This window comes from Typopeltis vanoorti, chromosome 15 (genome assembly GCF_054136105.1).
Source record: "Typopeltis vanoorti isolate ZY-2024b chromosome 15, IOZ_Tvanoo_1.0, whole genome shotgun sequence".
Taxonomy (NCBI): Eukaryota; Metazoa; Arthropoda; class Arachnida; order Uropygi; family Thelyphonidae; genus Typopeltis; species Typopeltis vanoorti.
The window spans coordinates 7,004,039-7,019,555 of record NC_143563.1 but is presented as its reverse complement, the minus strand read 5'-3'; the positions used below and the strand labels follow the sequence as shown (position 1 = coordinate 7,019,555).

At 35.4% G+C, this 15,517-nt stretch overlaps 1 protein-coding gene across 5 annotated transcripts in view; it reads right to left on the bottom strand.

Annotated features, from left to right (window-relative positions):
- LOC150098334 (centrosomal protein of 41 kDa-like) overlaps positions 1-15,517 on the bottom strand; it is a 188,136-nt gene that overhangs the window by 164,135 nt on the left and 8,484 nt on the right. For 4 of the 5 annotated variants that reach the window (XR_016549515.1, XR_016549514.1, XM_090405327.1 and 1 more), the window contains exon 3: positions 514-561. The exons of the other annotated variant lie outside the window; for it this stretch is intronic. Coding sequence is in view for 2 of the 4 variants with exons in the window: in XM_090405327.1 (XP_090261453.1) it covers positions 514-561 (48 nt within the window). In the remaining 2 variants the exon portion in view is untranslated. The remainder of the gene's footprint in view (positions 1-513; positions 562-15,517) is intronic. 5 annotated transcript variants of the gene reach the window in all.

Sequence of the window (15,517 nt, the reverse complement as noted above, 5' to 3'; positions counted from 1 at the left end):
TTATATACACAATTTATACTACTATTTCTTATCCGAAAAGTTGCTAAAAAGATAAAAATCCAGTTAAAAAATAATTGGTCTCTCTCTTTCTCATGCACACTCCAATCATTTTCTCACAGATGTTCTGTTTCAACATTGTACTTTTTCTATAGGCATTTTCACAGGTGCTGTTCTTCTGAACCAGCTACAATTATTCCTCTACTATTCTCTATGCCTGTGGAAACACAGTCAATTGCTAGTCAACATCCATTCATAGTTCAGGTTCAATATACCAAATTAACCAGATCTACATTGTTTTCTCTAAAAACAATGTAGCCTCTAACAGTTCAAGAAACAGCAATGAGTTCTTTCTTTTTTATCATTGTGTGGCAGGGAAGGGGGGGGGGGTGATTGCTATAAAAATTTTTAAAAAATTACTTTTCAGATATCGAAAAATAACAGCTTTAAAACTAGATACATTTTTTTTAAACTAGATATAATACAATGAAAATATTTATACGATAAATCTAATACTTTTCTGTGCTTCTTTAATTTTTTCCAAGTATTTTCTTGAACTTGCACCTAAAAAAAAAAGTGGATAATTTCTCCTTTAAAAATGCATTTAATCAGTTTTAAAGGTTATACTGAGCAGGTTCTTATTGATCTTATTTAGATTTTTTTTAAAATGATGATTATTACAACAATACAATAATGAACAGATGAACAAAAGCAATTTTTATTTTTACATGAAAAATGATTAGTTTTGACCCAATAAACAAGATATCTGTAAATAGTTTCTTTTAATGAATATAATTTTTATGGCATCTTCATAAAAATGTCTCAATACAAACTTAATTAATGCTATGACAGGGAGTTATTCCTGTCTGCATAGTCTATCTATCAATTGTGTGTTGTATATGGAGGACAATTTGTTTACTTTGCAGGATTATAACAAAAAAACCTCTGTTATGAAACCAGCTACCTCACCTTAGTTGAAAGACCTTATAAGAGTTCATTATATTCTGGATTGGATTTAACTTATAAAAACATATACAAGGTATGTTCAAAAAAAGACCAAAATTTTTTGTTTTGTAGGTAGCAATATAAACTTGCTGCTACCTACAAACCAATCAACCAGATCTACAATTTGCTCCTTTTCCTAAAGACAAACTCTCACCTTTGATGCTACCTGCGTTTAAGAAGTTCCATGTTCCTGTAAGATGTCTTACTATGGACAGACAGGAAGATTTATTAGTAAATGCTGATGCCTGATTGGCCGAGTGGTTAGCGTATCTGCACTCCAGCCAAAAGGCTGCAGGTTCGAATCCTGCCATGGGCATGGATGTTAGTGATTGTCTGTGAAAATACTAGTGGTGGTGTTGTTTATTATTTTAACGGTATAATAGAACACAGAAACTAAGTAAATAATTGATTTATTAACTTGATGCTGATATTTCGCTGGTATTATAACCAGCATCTTCAGAGCACAAAAACACTGTTTGTCACAATACGCGAGACTAAAACAACATGGTGTACATTAACAAAATTGTAGCAGCAACACAAAGACTAGAGTCCTGATTTTGGCGCCCTCTATCTGAAAAAAAAAAAAAAAAAACGCTATCATAAAATTATTAAAAAAAGTCACTTCCTGGCCCAAAGACACAGTTAACAAACTCAAACCCTTCCATGTTAGAACACCGAGGATCTATGGATCACCAAAAATTCACAAACCAGGCACACCCCTACGCCCAATTGTGGACAGTATAAATAGTCCCACATACAAACTGGCTAGACATTTAGCAAAGCTACTAGCCACTCTCACTAACAATTCTCCCTCCTTTATCAAAAATTCAGCACACCTAAAAAGCATCTTACAACACCTCACCCTAAAAAGCTCAGACTTAATAGTAAGCTTTGACATCACTTCACTATTCACAAATGTACCACTAATAGAAACCCTCAATCTACTGAAGTCACACTTCCCCCCTGATATATTTGAACTATTCAAATTCACAATACATGCAGGATATTTCACATGGAAAGGGAAAATATACAAACAAATTGATGGGACAGCCATGGGCTCCCCCCTTTCTCCCCCCCCTAGCCAACTTTTACATAGAACACCTGGAAAAACAAGCAATCAATACAGCCACTCTCAAACCAACACTTTGGCTACGCTATGTTGATGATGTGCTTGCCATTTGGCCACATGGCCCTGAGACATTGAAAACATTCTTAGCACATTTAAATAGCCAACACCCAAAAATCCACTTTACTATGGAACCGGAAGCCAACAACTGTCTGCCCTTCCTGGATACACTCATCACACGTCTCCCAGATGGTTCCTTATCATTTTCAGTTTTCAGAAAACCCACACATACAGGCAGATACTTACACAAACAATCACACCATCATCCTTCTCAACAATATGGCATATTAAAAACGCTAACCCATAGAGCGAGAGCAATCTGTTCAAATGACAAGGCTCTTACTGCTGAACTGACTCACTTACGCCACACCTTCTTGGCCAACGGCTACAATCCACAAAAAATAAACAAAATACTAAACACTCCTAAGAAACCCCTCCCACCATCCACCACAGAGAACTACAACAAAACAGTCACCATCCCTTACATTAAAGGCACATCCGAAAAGATCTCAAGAATTCTCATTAAACATAAACTACGCACTACATTCAGACCATGTAGCAAATTAGCCACCCTCATCCGCTCACCCAAGGACAGCATTCCTCCTTTATCACATCCAGGAGTCTACCAAGTACCCTGCTCTTGCAATCAAGCCTACTACGGTCAAACAGGAAGAACTGTGAATATCCGCATCAGCGAACATAAACAATACGTCCGGAAATATCATTATGGGAAGTCGGGCCTAGCAGACCATGCTCTGGATACCCCTGCACACAGGATCAACTGGAAAAACACAAAAGTACTACACAGAAACCCATATAAATCAGAGAGATTGTTCTTAGAGGCGACAGAAGCCCTAAAACACACTCCAAATCTCAACAAATATGGCTGTATTAACTTGCCGAAGATCTGGGAGACAGTCATATTAAGGAAAAACTAGCACTTTTCTAGGACTCTAGCAATATATGATAGCGTTTTTTTTTTTTTTTTTTTTTTTTCAGATAGAGGGCGCCAAAATCAGGACTCTAGTCTTTGTGTTGCTGCTACAATTTTGTTAATGTACACCATGTTGTTTTAGTCTCGCGTATTGTGACAAACAGTGTTTTTGTGCTCTGAAGATGCTGGTTATAATACCAGCGAAATATCAGCATCAAGTTAATAAATCAATTATTTACTTAGTTTCTGTGTTCTATTATACCGTTAAAATAATAAACAACATGTTCGACGAACACATAAGTCTGTCCACACGACTAGTGGTGGTGGTTGGCAGTAGATAGTGTTGGTGACAGAGAGCTGTAGAGTAGGAGCCCTCCCTCGATGAGTCCTTGGACTCCCTGGAGATGTCATGTAATAATAATAATAAAAAATGCATCTCTGAACATCAAGACTATATCCATCTCATCAAACCGCAAAACAAGGAGTTGAAAACCTGAACCATAGGATCAAAAATGGAAAACACCAAACTTCTACATAGATTCTTATTTAAACATGAGTGTTTATGTAAAGAAAGTGCTGAAGTCTTACGTCACAGATCCAACTTAAACAATGACATTCTTACTATCCCTAAAGTCTGGAAAATTGTCATCCTCAATTGCATAAAATAAATTTATGTATGTTATTTTATTTTAATGTAATTTATTTCTAATCACCATATTTGCCGGAGTATAAGACGTACTTTTTTTCTTTGAAAATAGGTCTGAAAAACAGGGTGTGTCTTATATGCTGATACTCAGTTTTTTATTACTTTCATTTCTGGAAATTTTCTCTGTTCCGAGTTACACGATTTCTTTCTTGCTTCCTTGCGGTGTATGAGAGCATTCCAGTTTACATAGAGTTCAGTGGATGTGCATGCGCTGTCATCGACGATCACAGCTGTGTTCCTATTCGTTTAAACTTTCCAATTGTTGTCACGGTTGTTGTGAACGGTGATAAATTTCTGCCGTTAAATTTTCTCTAAATTTCTTGGCAAATTATGGCTGAAAAACGTGCATTGCTACAATACTGCATACAAACAAGCTACGTGTGATTGCGTATGCTAAAGAACATGGAAACAGGGCTGCAAAGAGGCATTTCGGGCCACCCCAACTGAGAAAATGATAAGAACTTGGAGGAATCAGGAAGAGATCTAAAAAATCTTTTTATCCTAAAAAATGTGTACAAAAAAGGGGGGTGCGTCTTATGGGTCGGTGTGTCTTATATGCCGGCAAATACGGTATATCCATTTTTTATCAGATATATTTTAATTTAATTCTATAACATGCTATTGCATGCATAGTGGGATTCCATTGTAAGCATGCGCTCTAACTGTATGTTATTCCTAGTATTGTTTGAAATAACGGTACTGATGTCCTAAGATACTTAGGATGAAATATTTACTTATTAAAGATTTTTATTACTGTAGTTTATGTGTATATGTTTAGTTATATATATATATATACATACACACACTTTGTGTGTGTGTGTGTGGTCCATGGCAGTATATTTTGCAATGTAACTACTAATAAATATACATATTTTTAATAATTAAGGGAATACAAATCCCCTGTTGTTCAACTGCCAGTAAGCAAAACTCTAAGATCAAGAACTACGAATCTATGAGTTTCATATATACTGAAAAACTATTGGCGAATCCAAGTGTAAATGACCACTTGGTAGTACAACACCAAGGCAACTCGAAGCAAAGGTGGAGCAAGCTCCCTCACTATCCTTGATATTTTCTCATAATGTAAAAACACAGCCCCTAGGGGATATAATACTGTAATTACATTATGAGGAGAGGTCATTACCCAGACCGGTTTCAACCTTTTTTGAGGTCTCATCAGGTAGACCTGGAAGATAACAAGGTTTAAGTGAAAAGAACTTGTATACCTTTACTATATGAATGCCATAAAGGTGTGTTTGTATATTATAAGATAATTGAAAGCCAAATGACTATTTTTCTGGCATCCTTAATAATAATTAAGGGGATACAAATCCCCTTAATTATTATCCCTTGTATCCCCTTAATTATTATTAAGGGGATACAAGGGATATATATATATATATATATATATATGAAACTGATAGATTTGTAGTTCTCGATCTTAAGAGTTTTTCTTACTGGCAGTTGAACAACAAGAGATTTGTATCCCCTCAATTATTATTAAGGATGCCAGAAAAATAGCAGTTTGGCTTTCAATTTATGTTATAATATATAAACACACCTTTATGGCAATCATATAGTAAAGGTATGTAAGTTCTTTTCACTTAAACCTCGTAATCTTCCAAGTCTACCTACTCACCGATGAGACCTCAAAAAAGGTTGAAACCGGTCTGGGTAATGACCTCTCCTCATAATGTAATTGCAGTATTACAACCCCTAGGGGCTGTGTTTTTACATTATGAGAAAATATCAAGGATAGTGAGGGAGCTTGCTCCACCTTTGCTTCGAGTTGCCTTGGTGTTGTACTACCAAGTGGTCATTTACTTGGATTCGCTGATAGTTTTTCAGTATATATGAAATTCATAGATTCGTAGTTCTCGATCTTCGAGTTTTGCTTACTGGCAGTTGAACAACATTATTATTAAGGATGCCAGAAAAATAGCCGTTTGGCTTTAAATATACATATTTTTGTCAGGTACACCAGTGAACAGCACAGAATGGATTTGGAAAAGAATGATCCTGCTTGCATTCGAAAATTAATAAAGAGTACAGTCTAAAAACACATATTTGATTTACAGATTTTTTAAAAAAGCATTAGAGAGGGGAAAAAAAAAGAAACATTTTATTTAGCATAATGCAAGAAAGACAAATTATGAGCCATTAAACTTTGCAGCTATTACATTATATAAGGATAATGAAATCAAATAAGACTGAACTCTTCAACTATCATCTCGGAGAGAAATAAACTAAAGAATAAGACAAGGATGCCCTCTGCTTGACAATGTCTAATATATACTTAAATGGCCTTCTTTCTGCATATGATCAGGTAATAATTAATTAATCTGAAGACAAACTTCAGACAGCTATTTTAAACCTAAAGCAAACAACCAAAGATTTTAGAATGACAATATCAATAGAAAAATTGAAACAATGGCTTTAAAAAGATTCAACAATAAGTAAAATAGTGCATGGAACACTCTGGAAACAAAGTACTTACCACAGCTCCATACAAGACCCTAGTGTAGTTACGCTATGTTGATGATATCTTTGTCATTTGGGCCCTATGGACAAGACTTCAGATGCGTTTGTCACCTACCTAAACAGCCAACATTCCAAAATAGAATCTAATAATTGTTTTCCTTTCCTTGACACATTAGTCACCTGCCTTTCAGATGGATCACTATCTTTTTCCATTTACAGAAAGCCAACACACACATAGGAAGATATCTACACAACTAATCATATCATCATCATCCAGTCCAATGGTACGACATTTTAAAAACGCTCATACACGCAGCCAGAGCCATTTGTTCTAATGATACAGCTCTGTCCACAGAACCTAAATATACATAAACGAAGAGGGAAAAAAGGTTATCCTTCTCTGTATACAGAGAACCTACCACAACAGGAAGATAGGCATAATTAAAACTTTATGAGACAGGGCATACAATATATCAAGCACACCAATTAAAAGAAATGAAGAATTATGCTACCTGAAGCAGAACTTCGCACTTAATGGTTTTGAACCCAAGACAAAATGAAATGTAATTCACTTTGTGAAAATGATTAAATGAACTTACCTCAGTGCAGAGAAGATTGTACAATAAACTGTTATAAATTCTGGCTTGTTTCATAACAAAATTCTAATTAAATAAAGTAAGTATAGTCTCTAGGAAAATTCCCATTTTACTCCTCTTCATCATCATCATCTTCTTTATACCCTCTTTTACCTTGCGGTGTCAAGGGTCCATTGATCATCGGACCTCAATCCATTTACAGGATAAGGTGGTCAGCCCTATGCCCTGGTATATCCTATGGCCTGTAGTGTTAAGTTCTCAAGGCCAGTTTGCCTGCTTTGCGGGATGAAAAACCCCTGAATAAACTGGGGAAAAAACCCTGCTGTCCACTCCCAAGACTGGCTAACTTGGCTATGGCTGAGGAAGATCCTTCAGCTCCTCACTTCACCGACGGGAATCGAGCCTAGGACACTCCTTTCCCAGGCATATGGTTGCGAAGCGCAAAGCCACTAGGCTGACCGCGCGGCCTTTTACTCCTCTTAAATACTATTATTATAATTACGGCTATTATAGCCTGTTTTTGTTGAGGAGTGTCCCTTATTTAAATACATTGGCTATCAATACTCAAGATGGGTATATATATTTAGGGCATTATTGGTGAGTATAGAAGGCAATTAAGGTAGAATAAAAGAGGTGGAAAAATTTGGTACATACCTTTCTTGATTCTACTATGTCTTCCACTTCCATGTGATCTCACTAAAGGTTGTTTACGGGGGGGGGGGGGGCTTAGACACGAGAAAATAAGTTTGGATAACCCGGGTTAATATTATTAATATATATATAAATGTATACATATATTATCTTGAATTAGGGCGCATTTTTGTGCAGGGGGGTAAACTTATCTGGGACAGGGTTAACGGAGTGTGGCCATTTTGGTCGTGTGACCGTCCTCGGAACTTTGTCGGAAATGAGTGTAGGGCTATGTCAGAGCAAAGTTGCAACTGCCAAATAAGGGCATTAGTTGTCGCTACATGGCAGGCGTAGCCTAATTTGTAGGTTCTGGATCGTCCAACATTTGGAAATTAGGTAGGGGCAGTGGACGTTGATAGAATTTTCATCACATTTTATGGCGATAGTTTCGGATATTCTTAGCATTGTTTCGTTGTCTTGTTTGTCAATTTGGGGGGTATGTTTCAGCTCAAGGGTGTGAGCTGCAATCTCTGTCTTCCCTGTACTCTGTGTTTTATTTTTCTTTTTGATGTTGTGATGTTTTTTTGTGTTCAGATATTCCGGAATGGGAATATTGCAATCCCTGAAGTGCTCTTGTAATCTAGTCCATAAGGACCTAATTGTAGAGCCAGTGTAGGTGACATCACAGTCCTCTTGACAAGGAAATTTGTAGACAACGTTGTGGAGTTCAAATATTTCTTTGTGTGTGAGAGTTTTTTAGGTTTTAGGAGAGTTGCTAATTTTTGGTTCGTGGTGAATACTAGCTTATAGTCCGTGTTTTTGAAAATATATTTGTAGGCTTTGTATGTGTTTTAGATGTATGGTAATTTGATGACCAAGCATGTAGGGAAGTCTATTTTGGTTGTATTATCATTATGATGGGATTTTGCCATATTGTTCACGTAATTTATTAGATGTGTAGGATAGTTGCGATTTTTGAAAACCTGTGTTAAATACTTTAATTCTGTGTTAAGATAATTACTGTTGGTTGAGAATTTGTAAGCATTGATAAATTGTGATAGGATGACTGATTTTTTAACAGAATGTGGGTGGTATGAATTGAAATGGAGGTAGTTTCTGATATGTGTGGGTTTGTGGAATATCTTTGCAGCTATCTTGTTATTGCTTCTGATTAATGTCAGGTTTAAGAAATTGATGAATTTGTTTTGTTCTGTTTCTAAGGTGAATTGTAGTCTGTTACTATAATCGTTGAGGGATGTTTGTAAGGCGGAGAGGGTTTGCCAATGCATAGAATATCGTCTGTGTATCTGCCATAAAAGGTGATGCCGGGGGGAAGAGAAGTGTGGAGTAGAAGTGATTCAATGTGTACCAGGAATAATTCTGCTAGATGACCACTGATGTTTTGGACCATTGGGAGACAGAAAATTTGAACATATGAGTTGTTGAACTTAAAGAAGTTTGCAGATATTGTAAGTTTGATCAAGCTAATGATGTCAATTGGTGTTAGTTTATGTGCATGTGGGTCCTCTGTGAGTAGTGTGTGCACGATGTCTAATATCCTGGGGACATCCACGTTTGTGTATAATGAAGTTGTATCTAGTGAGGTGAGGATGTCATCTTCGGATGGAGTAGTGTTATTTATTTTCAGTAATAGGTCGTCTGTATTTTTGATCATACAGATAGACGTTGTTAGTAGTGGTTTGATGAGTTTGGCAACAAATTTAGATAAAGGAGCTGTGGTGCGATATGACCCATAGTCTCTTGTAGGAGACTATGGGTCATATCGGATAACCGTCCTTGTGGGTTTTGATGTAGGGGGGTGCGTGTAGTGTGGGGGGTTGTGTGTCTCATTGTGGTTTTATCTATTTTGGTTTGACTTTTTAAGGTGTGTAGGGTGCTGTTGATTTGTTTTATGAGGTCGGGGATAGGATCATTGTGGATTTTTGGGTAGGTGTGTTGGTCGTTTAAGACGGCCATAATTTTGTTGTGGTAATCGGTTTTGTTGATGATGACTACAGTGTCTCCTTTGTCAGCTTTTGTAATCATGATATCTGGGTTCTTCCTTAAAGATAATAGGGCTCTTTGTAAGTTAGGGGTAATGTTGGGTTTTACTATTATTTTGCTATTTATAATGTTGTTTATTTTTTGGAATATTGTGTCTCTGTTTGGGTCATTTTCAAGTTTCGCTTGGAGTTCAATGATGATGTCTTTTTTTGGTACGTATTTAGGGGATATTGCGAAGTTAAGTCCTTTGTTCAGGATGATGATTTCGTCAGGTGTGAGGGTGTGATGTAATTAAATAATTTTAATTTATGATTTTCACCTTGACAAGTGATTTCTAACGTCGATATGGTTATAGTTATTCCTTCAGATGCTTTCATGAAGAAAGCAGAGTTATTCTGAAGTGACAAAAGTGTTGATAAGGTTTTAAGTGGAATATTAAGACTTTCATATATAAGTTTCATTCATTCTAAAGTGATGATATGGTTGATAAAGTTCTAGTAGTATATACAATGGAGCTTGCTGCTACTTTCATACAGAAAGTGAAGTTACAAAAATATTTTGAATGATGACAGAATACGTTTTTTTTTTCGGTGTTCTGTGATTTTGAGATGCAAGAGGAATTTGACTCTTGCTATCATGTAGAGAACAGTCTTAGTCTCTTAATTGTGTTAGTCTTTCTCCTGTGTGAATTCTAAAAGGAATAAAAATTTCGATAGGAAGCAAGAAACGAAATTCTAGAAGTGTTGTCCATATAAGATAATAAGTGTTGGTTTATGAAGGAAGTTGTGCATATTTAAATATTTTTCTTGTATGTGCACAACTTTGCGATTTTGAAGAATACAGTGCTTACATAGTTAGGTAGTTGATTTGATGTTGTATATATTTGTGTTTTTTTGTAAATTAAAGATTTTTATTTTTGTTACAAGAGTGTAATGACTTAATCTCTTAAAAGGTTAAATGAGTTTACATGGACACAGCAATTTCTCCACACCTAGCTAACATATACATGGAAAGATTTGAACAAACAGATATTGAGAGATTCCATACCAAACCAGGATTATGGGTAGGATATGTAGACGATGTTATTCTTAATTTGGCCAGGCTAAGAAGAAACTCTCCATAACTTCAATGACTCTCTTAACAGTTTAAATCACAAAATCCAGTTTACGTTAGAAGTAGAAAAGATAGATCCATTTCCTTCCTGGATGTTCTCATCTTAGCTGAAGATCATAGTAATCTTAATTCTGAAGTATATAAGAAAAAAATTCAATAACAGTTTGCATCTACATGCCAGTTCCTACCATCACCACTCAGCACAAAAACAAGGCATCATCAAAACCCCTTAAAGAGAACCATTACAATATCAAATGATGGCAATAAAAGAAACAAAGAAATATTTTTTATAATAGATATTCTTTAAAGAGAGAGAGAGAGAGAGAGAGAAAGAAAGGAGTTGCAACATCAAAACTGTTAACATCCTGAATACACCACTTCATGTTCCAAGATGACAACCTGAATTACAAAAGCACAGTTTTCTAACCGTACATGAGAGATATGTTGCAGATAAAATAGCAAAAATCCTACTACAACATAACTTTAAAGTTGTCTTTCAACCTCCACAGAGTCTCCATGATGTCAAGATAACCAAAACAACCTCATCAGCCTATGAAGAGACCAGGAGTATACAATATCTATTGTAATTGGAGCATTTGCATTACACTGGACAGATGGGACGATTTGGAGAAACCTATCAAAAAGAACATTTCAAAGATGTGGAGAAAAAGCAAGCATATTAATTTGGACTAGCTTTTCACACCACCAATGAAAACCATCAAGTCAATTGCCAACTGATTAAAATGTCATTCACAGAATTCCATAATTGTGTACATAAATTTAAGGAAGTAAGCGAGATGATACAATGTCTGACTCAGTGTAATAAAAACAAATGCCTAATCTTAAATCTGCTCTGGACAGTATACATAATATATCTACATATTAATTAAATAGACTATGAGACAAGGTATGCTACAACTTGTAACAATGAATCATGCATGATATCTTGTTCTAATGTTCGACATCTGCTGTGTGTTGAATGAATTAAAAAAATAATAGATTCAGAATTTCCTCTTTGTAAATTACCTCTTTATGTTTTGTCTCAATCTGAAAAAGCACACAATAAGGCTGTATGAAACTAAGTCATTTTAATTTAAAGATTTAGATATTTTCCCATCCTAACTTGGGTTGTTTGCCATTCCATCAGGAAGTTTCTTGTATGGAACAACAGAACACATACTCAAGCAAGTAGAACTCCAGCATGCTTACTGATTTTTGCTGGATCTTAAAGAGGTTACTGATGCCAGCTTAAAGCATATTTCAAGACACTTTTTAAACCATAAGTAAATTTATATAAATTTAAAATTAGAGACATTATTGTATGCATGCTACAGGTTCGTGTGAAATGCAATTAGTATATCAATAAATAATTTTGATGTCTGAAAAAGTGAAGGTGATTTTAAGCTCATATACCAATTCTTATTATTGTTATTATTAAGAGAGACCTCCAGGAAGTCAGGGACTCATCAAGGGAAGCCACATACCACACACACACCAGCTATCACACCTGCTCTTAATTCATTCATACTGCTTACACATTACAACATCCAATGTCAATCCATTCCAATCACGCACCACTCTATGAGAGAAAAATCTAGATCTCACCCCCTTCTTAGTGACATTCAGTCTCAGCTTCCAAGAATGCTCTGTTGTCCTTTTCCCACCCTCCATAAAATAAAATAAAAAAATTATATCAATTAAAACTCTGTATGACCCTTTCAGAAATTTGTAAAACGCAATCATATCACCCCCCTCTTTCTCCTGCTTGCTAATTTCTGCAGCCTACAAATTCTCAATCTGCCTTTATAATCAGTATTCCGCAATCCTGATACCATTTTTAACACTTTTTTTTGCATTGTCTCCACTGTAATAGAATCACGAAAGAAACCAGGAGACCAGACCTATGCACAATAGTCCAAGTAAGATCTTATCAAGGCTTTGTAAAGAGGCAAAATGACATCCTTATCTTCACATAAGATAAATTGCAATTATCTTTTGAATGGTATTTTCAATCTTTGTTACATGGCCTCTGAACTTTAACTTCTAACACTCCAAGATCCCTAGTCTGATCACTTTCTTCTAGTATAATCCTATCAATATAATTGGATACATTGGATACCTAATTACGCCAGAGTGCATGACTTGACATTTATTAACACTGAAATGACATCCATTTTCCAGTTCTCACAAATCCAGCCTATTCAAATCATTTTGCAAATACTGCACATCAGCCACATTCCTGATTACCCTACCTATCTTTGCATCACCAGCAAATAGCTGTATGTTGCCTGTCAAATCTTTCCCCAATGTCATTACTGTACAGACTGAATAACAGTGGAGCAAGGACTGATCTTTGTGGTACATCACTGATTACCTTAAATCCTGCAGACTTGCATCCTCCATATACCACTTTTTGATATCTGTCGGTCAGTCATCCTCTTATCCACACTAATATTTTATAATACAAACACATATTCTCCAATTTATGCAACAGTCTGCCATGTTGTATTCGGTCAAAAGCCTTAGCAAATTCTAAAGGTAGCATGGTATATCCATTCCCCTTGTCTAGATCAATAGTAACATAATTGTGAGCAAGTTATTAAAACATGATCTTTCATTAGTAAACCCATGCTGTTCATTGTAAAGTAAAGATTCTCTGTCAGCCCATTTCTGAATGCAAGCCTTAAACAACTTCTCCAAAATCTTCACCAAAACTCCTGAGATATTCATTGGTTAATAGTTGGATACATCAGTCTTTGCACCACCCTTGTGCAATGGAATTACCATAAGTTCTTTCCACCCCTGTGGAATCTTGAAACTCAAATTATATAGCCTGTATATCTGGTTGAAGGAATAGCCAGTTCATCTTAACACTCTTTTAGCACCCGTGCTGATATCCCATCAGTCCCAATTGTTGAATTCCTATTCAGTTTGTGCAACAGCTCTAACACCTTCTACTCATACACCGGAGTTTCTTCATCTAGTGAAGAGGGCAGTGAACTCAATGTTGAATACACAAGGTTGACAGCCTCATCAAAATGGGCACTCATCATTGAACAATCTCTTCTGCATCTGTCACCCTCATATTATCTGCATTCAGTAGGTTTATTCTTTCGTGTTCATTCTTTCTTTTACTTGCAGCATATCGATAGAATTCTTTGGAGTTATCTTTAGCTTCCAGAGCTAGTTTCTTTTCATACTCAGGCTTAGCTTTCTGTACAACGGTTGTGACTCTTTTGGCCTGCTGCTTAATTTTCATAATGGACATCATCTTTATGCATATGGTATTCCTTCCACATCATTCTTTTCTTACAATTCTCTTGCTTGATAAGATTTGACTCCTACCCTATTTATTCTTTGAACTCTCAGGACCCATTCTGATATTGAATTGTTTAAGTATTTTTTTAAAATGCTTCCATGAGCTGTCAATATTCTTACCATTCAGCAACTGATACCATTGCACTGAACTCAGTATACTTTCTCAGATTACTTTTTGCTTCATTGCAAAATTAAAACTTGCTCAGTGCAATAAAATATACATAAAAAGAAAAAATTAATTAGTTTCATTGATATAGTTCCTTTTTTCTTCTGATAAGGGCTTATTGTTTATTTAAAGATATGCAACTTCACATTTTTGTCCTAAAATATTGCCAGTAGTATGTCTTTTTTTCCCCTTTTCTTTTTTAGTACATAAAAAAAGCATATTTTTCTCTACTCATGAATTACCTTACCTTCCTTGAACATCATAGTGATGTGCTTACCATAACTTAAAAAGAGGCCTATGTAATTAACCTATACTGATTAAAATGAATCATGAATCTCAAATCTAGATTATCTAAGTAAATTTTTAATAAAATTCCATTGACCAAATAGACTGAATTTAAAATCTTTTGATTTCAATAGGCATGAGCCTTTTCATGTGACCGTAATTACCGCTAATCCTGTTATTAAGCTCGAGAAGACATTCAGTATTCCTTGCTTAGCCGCACCGCCTAATAGAAGGCCTTGGATCCTAACAGAGCCCTATACCCATACCAAACTGTGACAGCCAATTTGAGAATTGATTGAATGATGGGGAAATTTTGCAAAACAGCTGATTAGAAGCAACCCTTTCTGGTGAGTTCTCGCTGTTTACTTCTGCCTGTTCTGTCATCAAACTTTGATGCTTCTCCACTTTCCACTCCACGTTCTTGGATGTTTTGGACATTTGTGAATGTCTTTTCCAGTGTGAAATCAACATTTGGCCTTTCAAATTAAGTTGATTGGAAACTTGAATGACTTGGGTGGAGGGGGAAGAGACAAAAAAAAAAGACGGTATTTAGTTTCTAGAACAGGGTAATTGCATTATCTCATCCTTAATCTCCAAGAATACTAAATGTCCACATAGAAGTTTCTAACAACCTTTTGTGGGGAGAATTGTCATAAAAATTACTTCTGATTTACAATATTCATGTTACTTGAAATATGTGTAACTTTATAGCAATATTCGTTGAAGTTTATTTCACCGTGCAGAGTGATGCAGACAATAATATCTATTTCATAAATAAATATATACTTCAGGAATACATATATCAGTTTTTAAAAAATACGTAATTATACTCGGATACCACAATAAAAATTGGAGTTTGAATTATCCCCCCCCCCAAGGATAACTTAAACTGATACAGAGCGTGCAAATACATTACACAATGTATTATATAAGATGTAGTGCAGCCCTTAGGAATAGTTCTGATTATATTCATATAGTCCAAACTCCTTTTTCGATGTATGAATTTTAATGACCATCTCTCATGTAAATTTAATCAAATTCCCTCAAAAGGTCCAAGAGTTGAAGAAACACGAAATAGATGATATATATCCATAACGCATTCTTTTTTTTTATCATTTTGCAGGTAATGATGATTATATACTGATATATTTAGGTT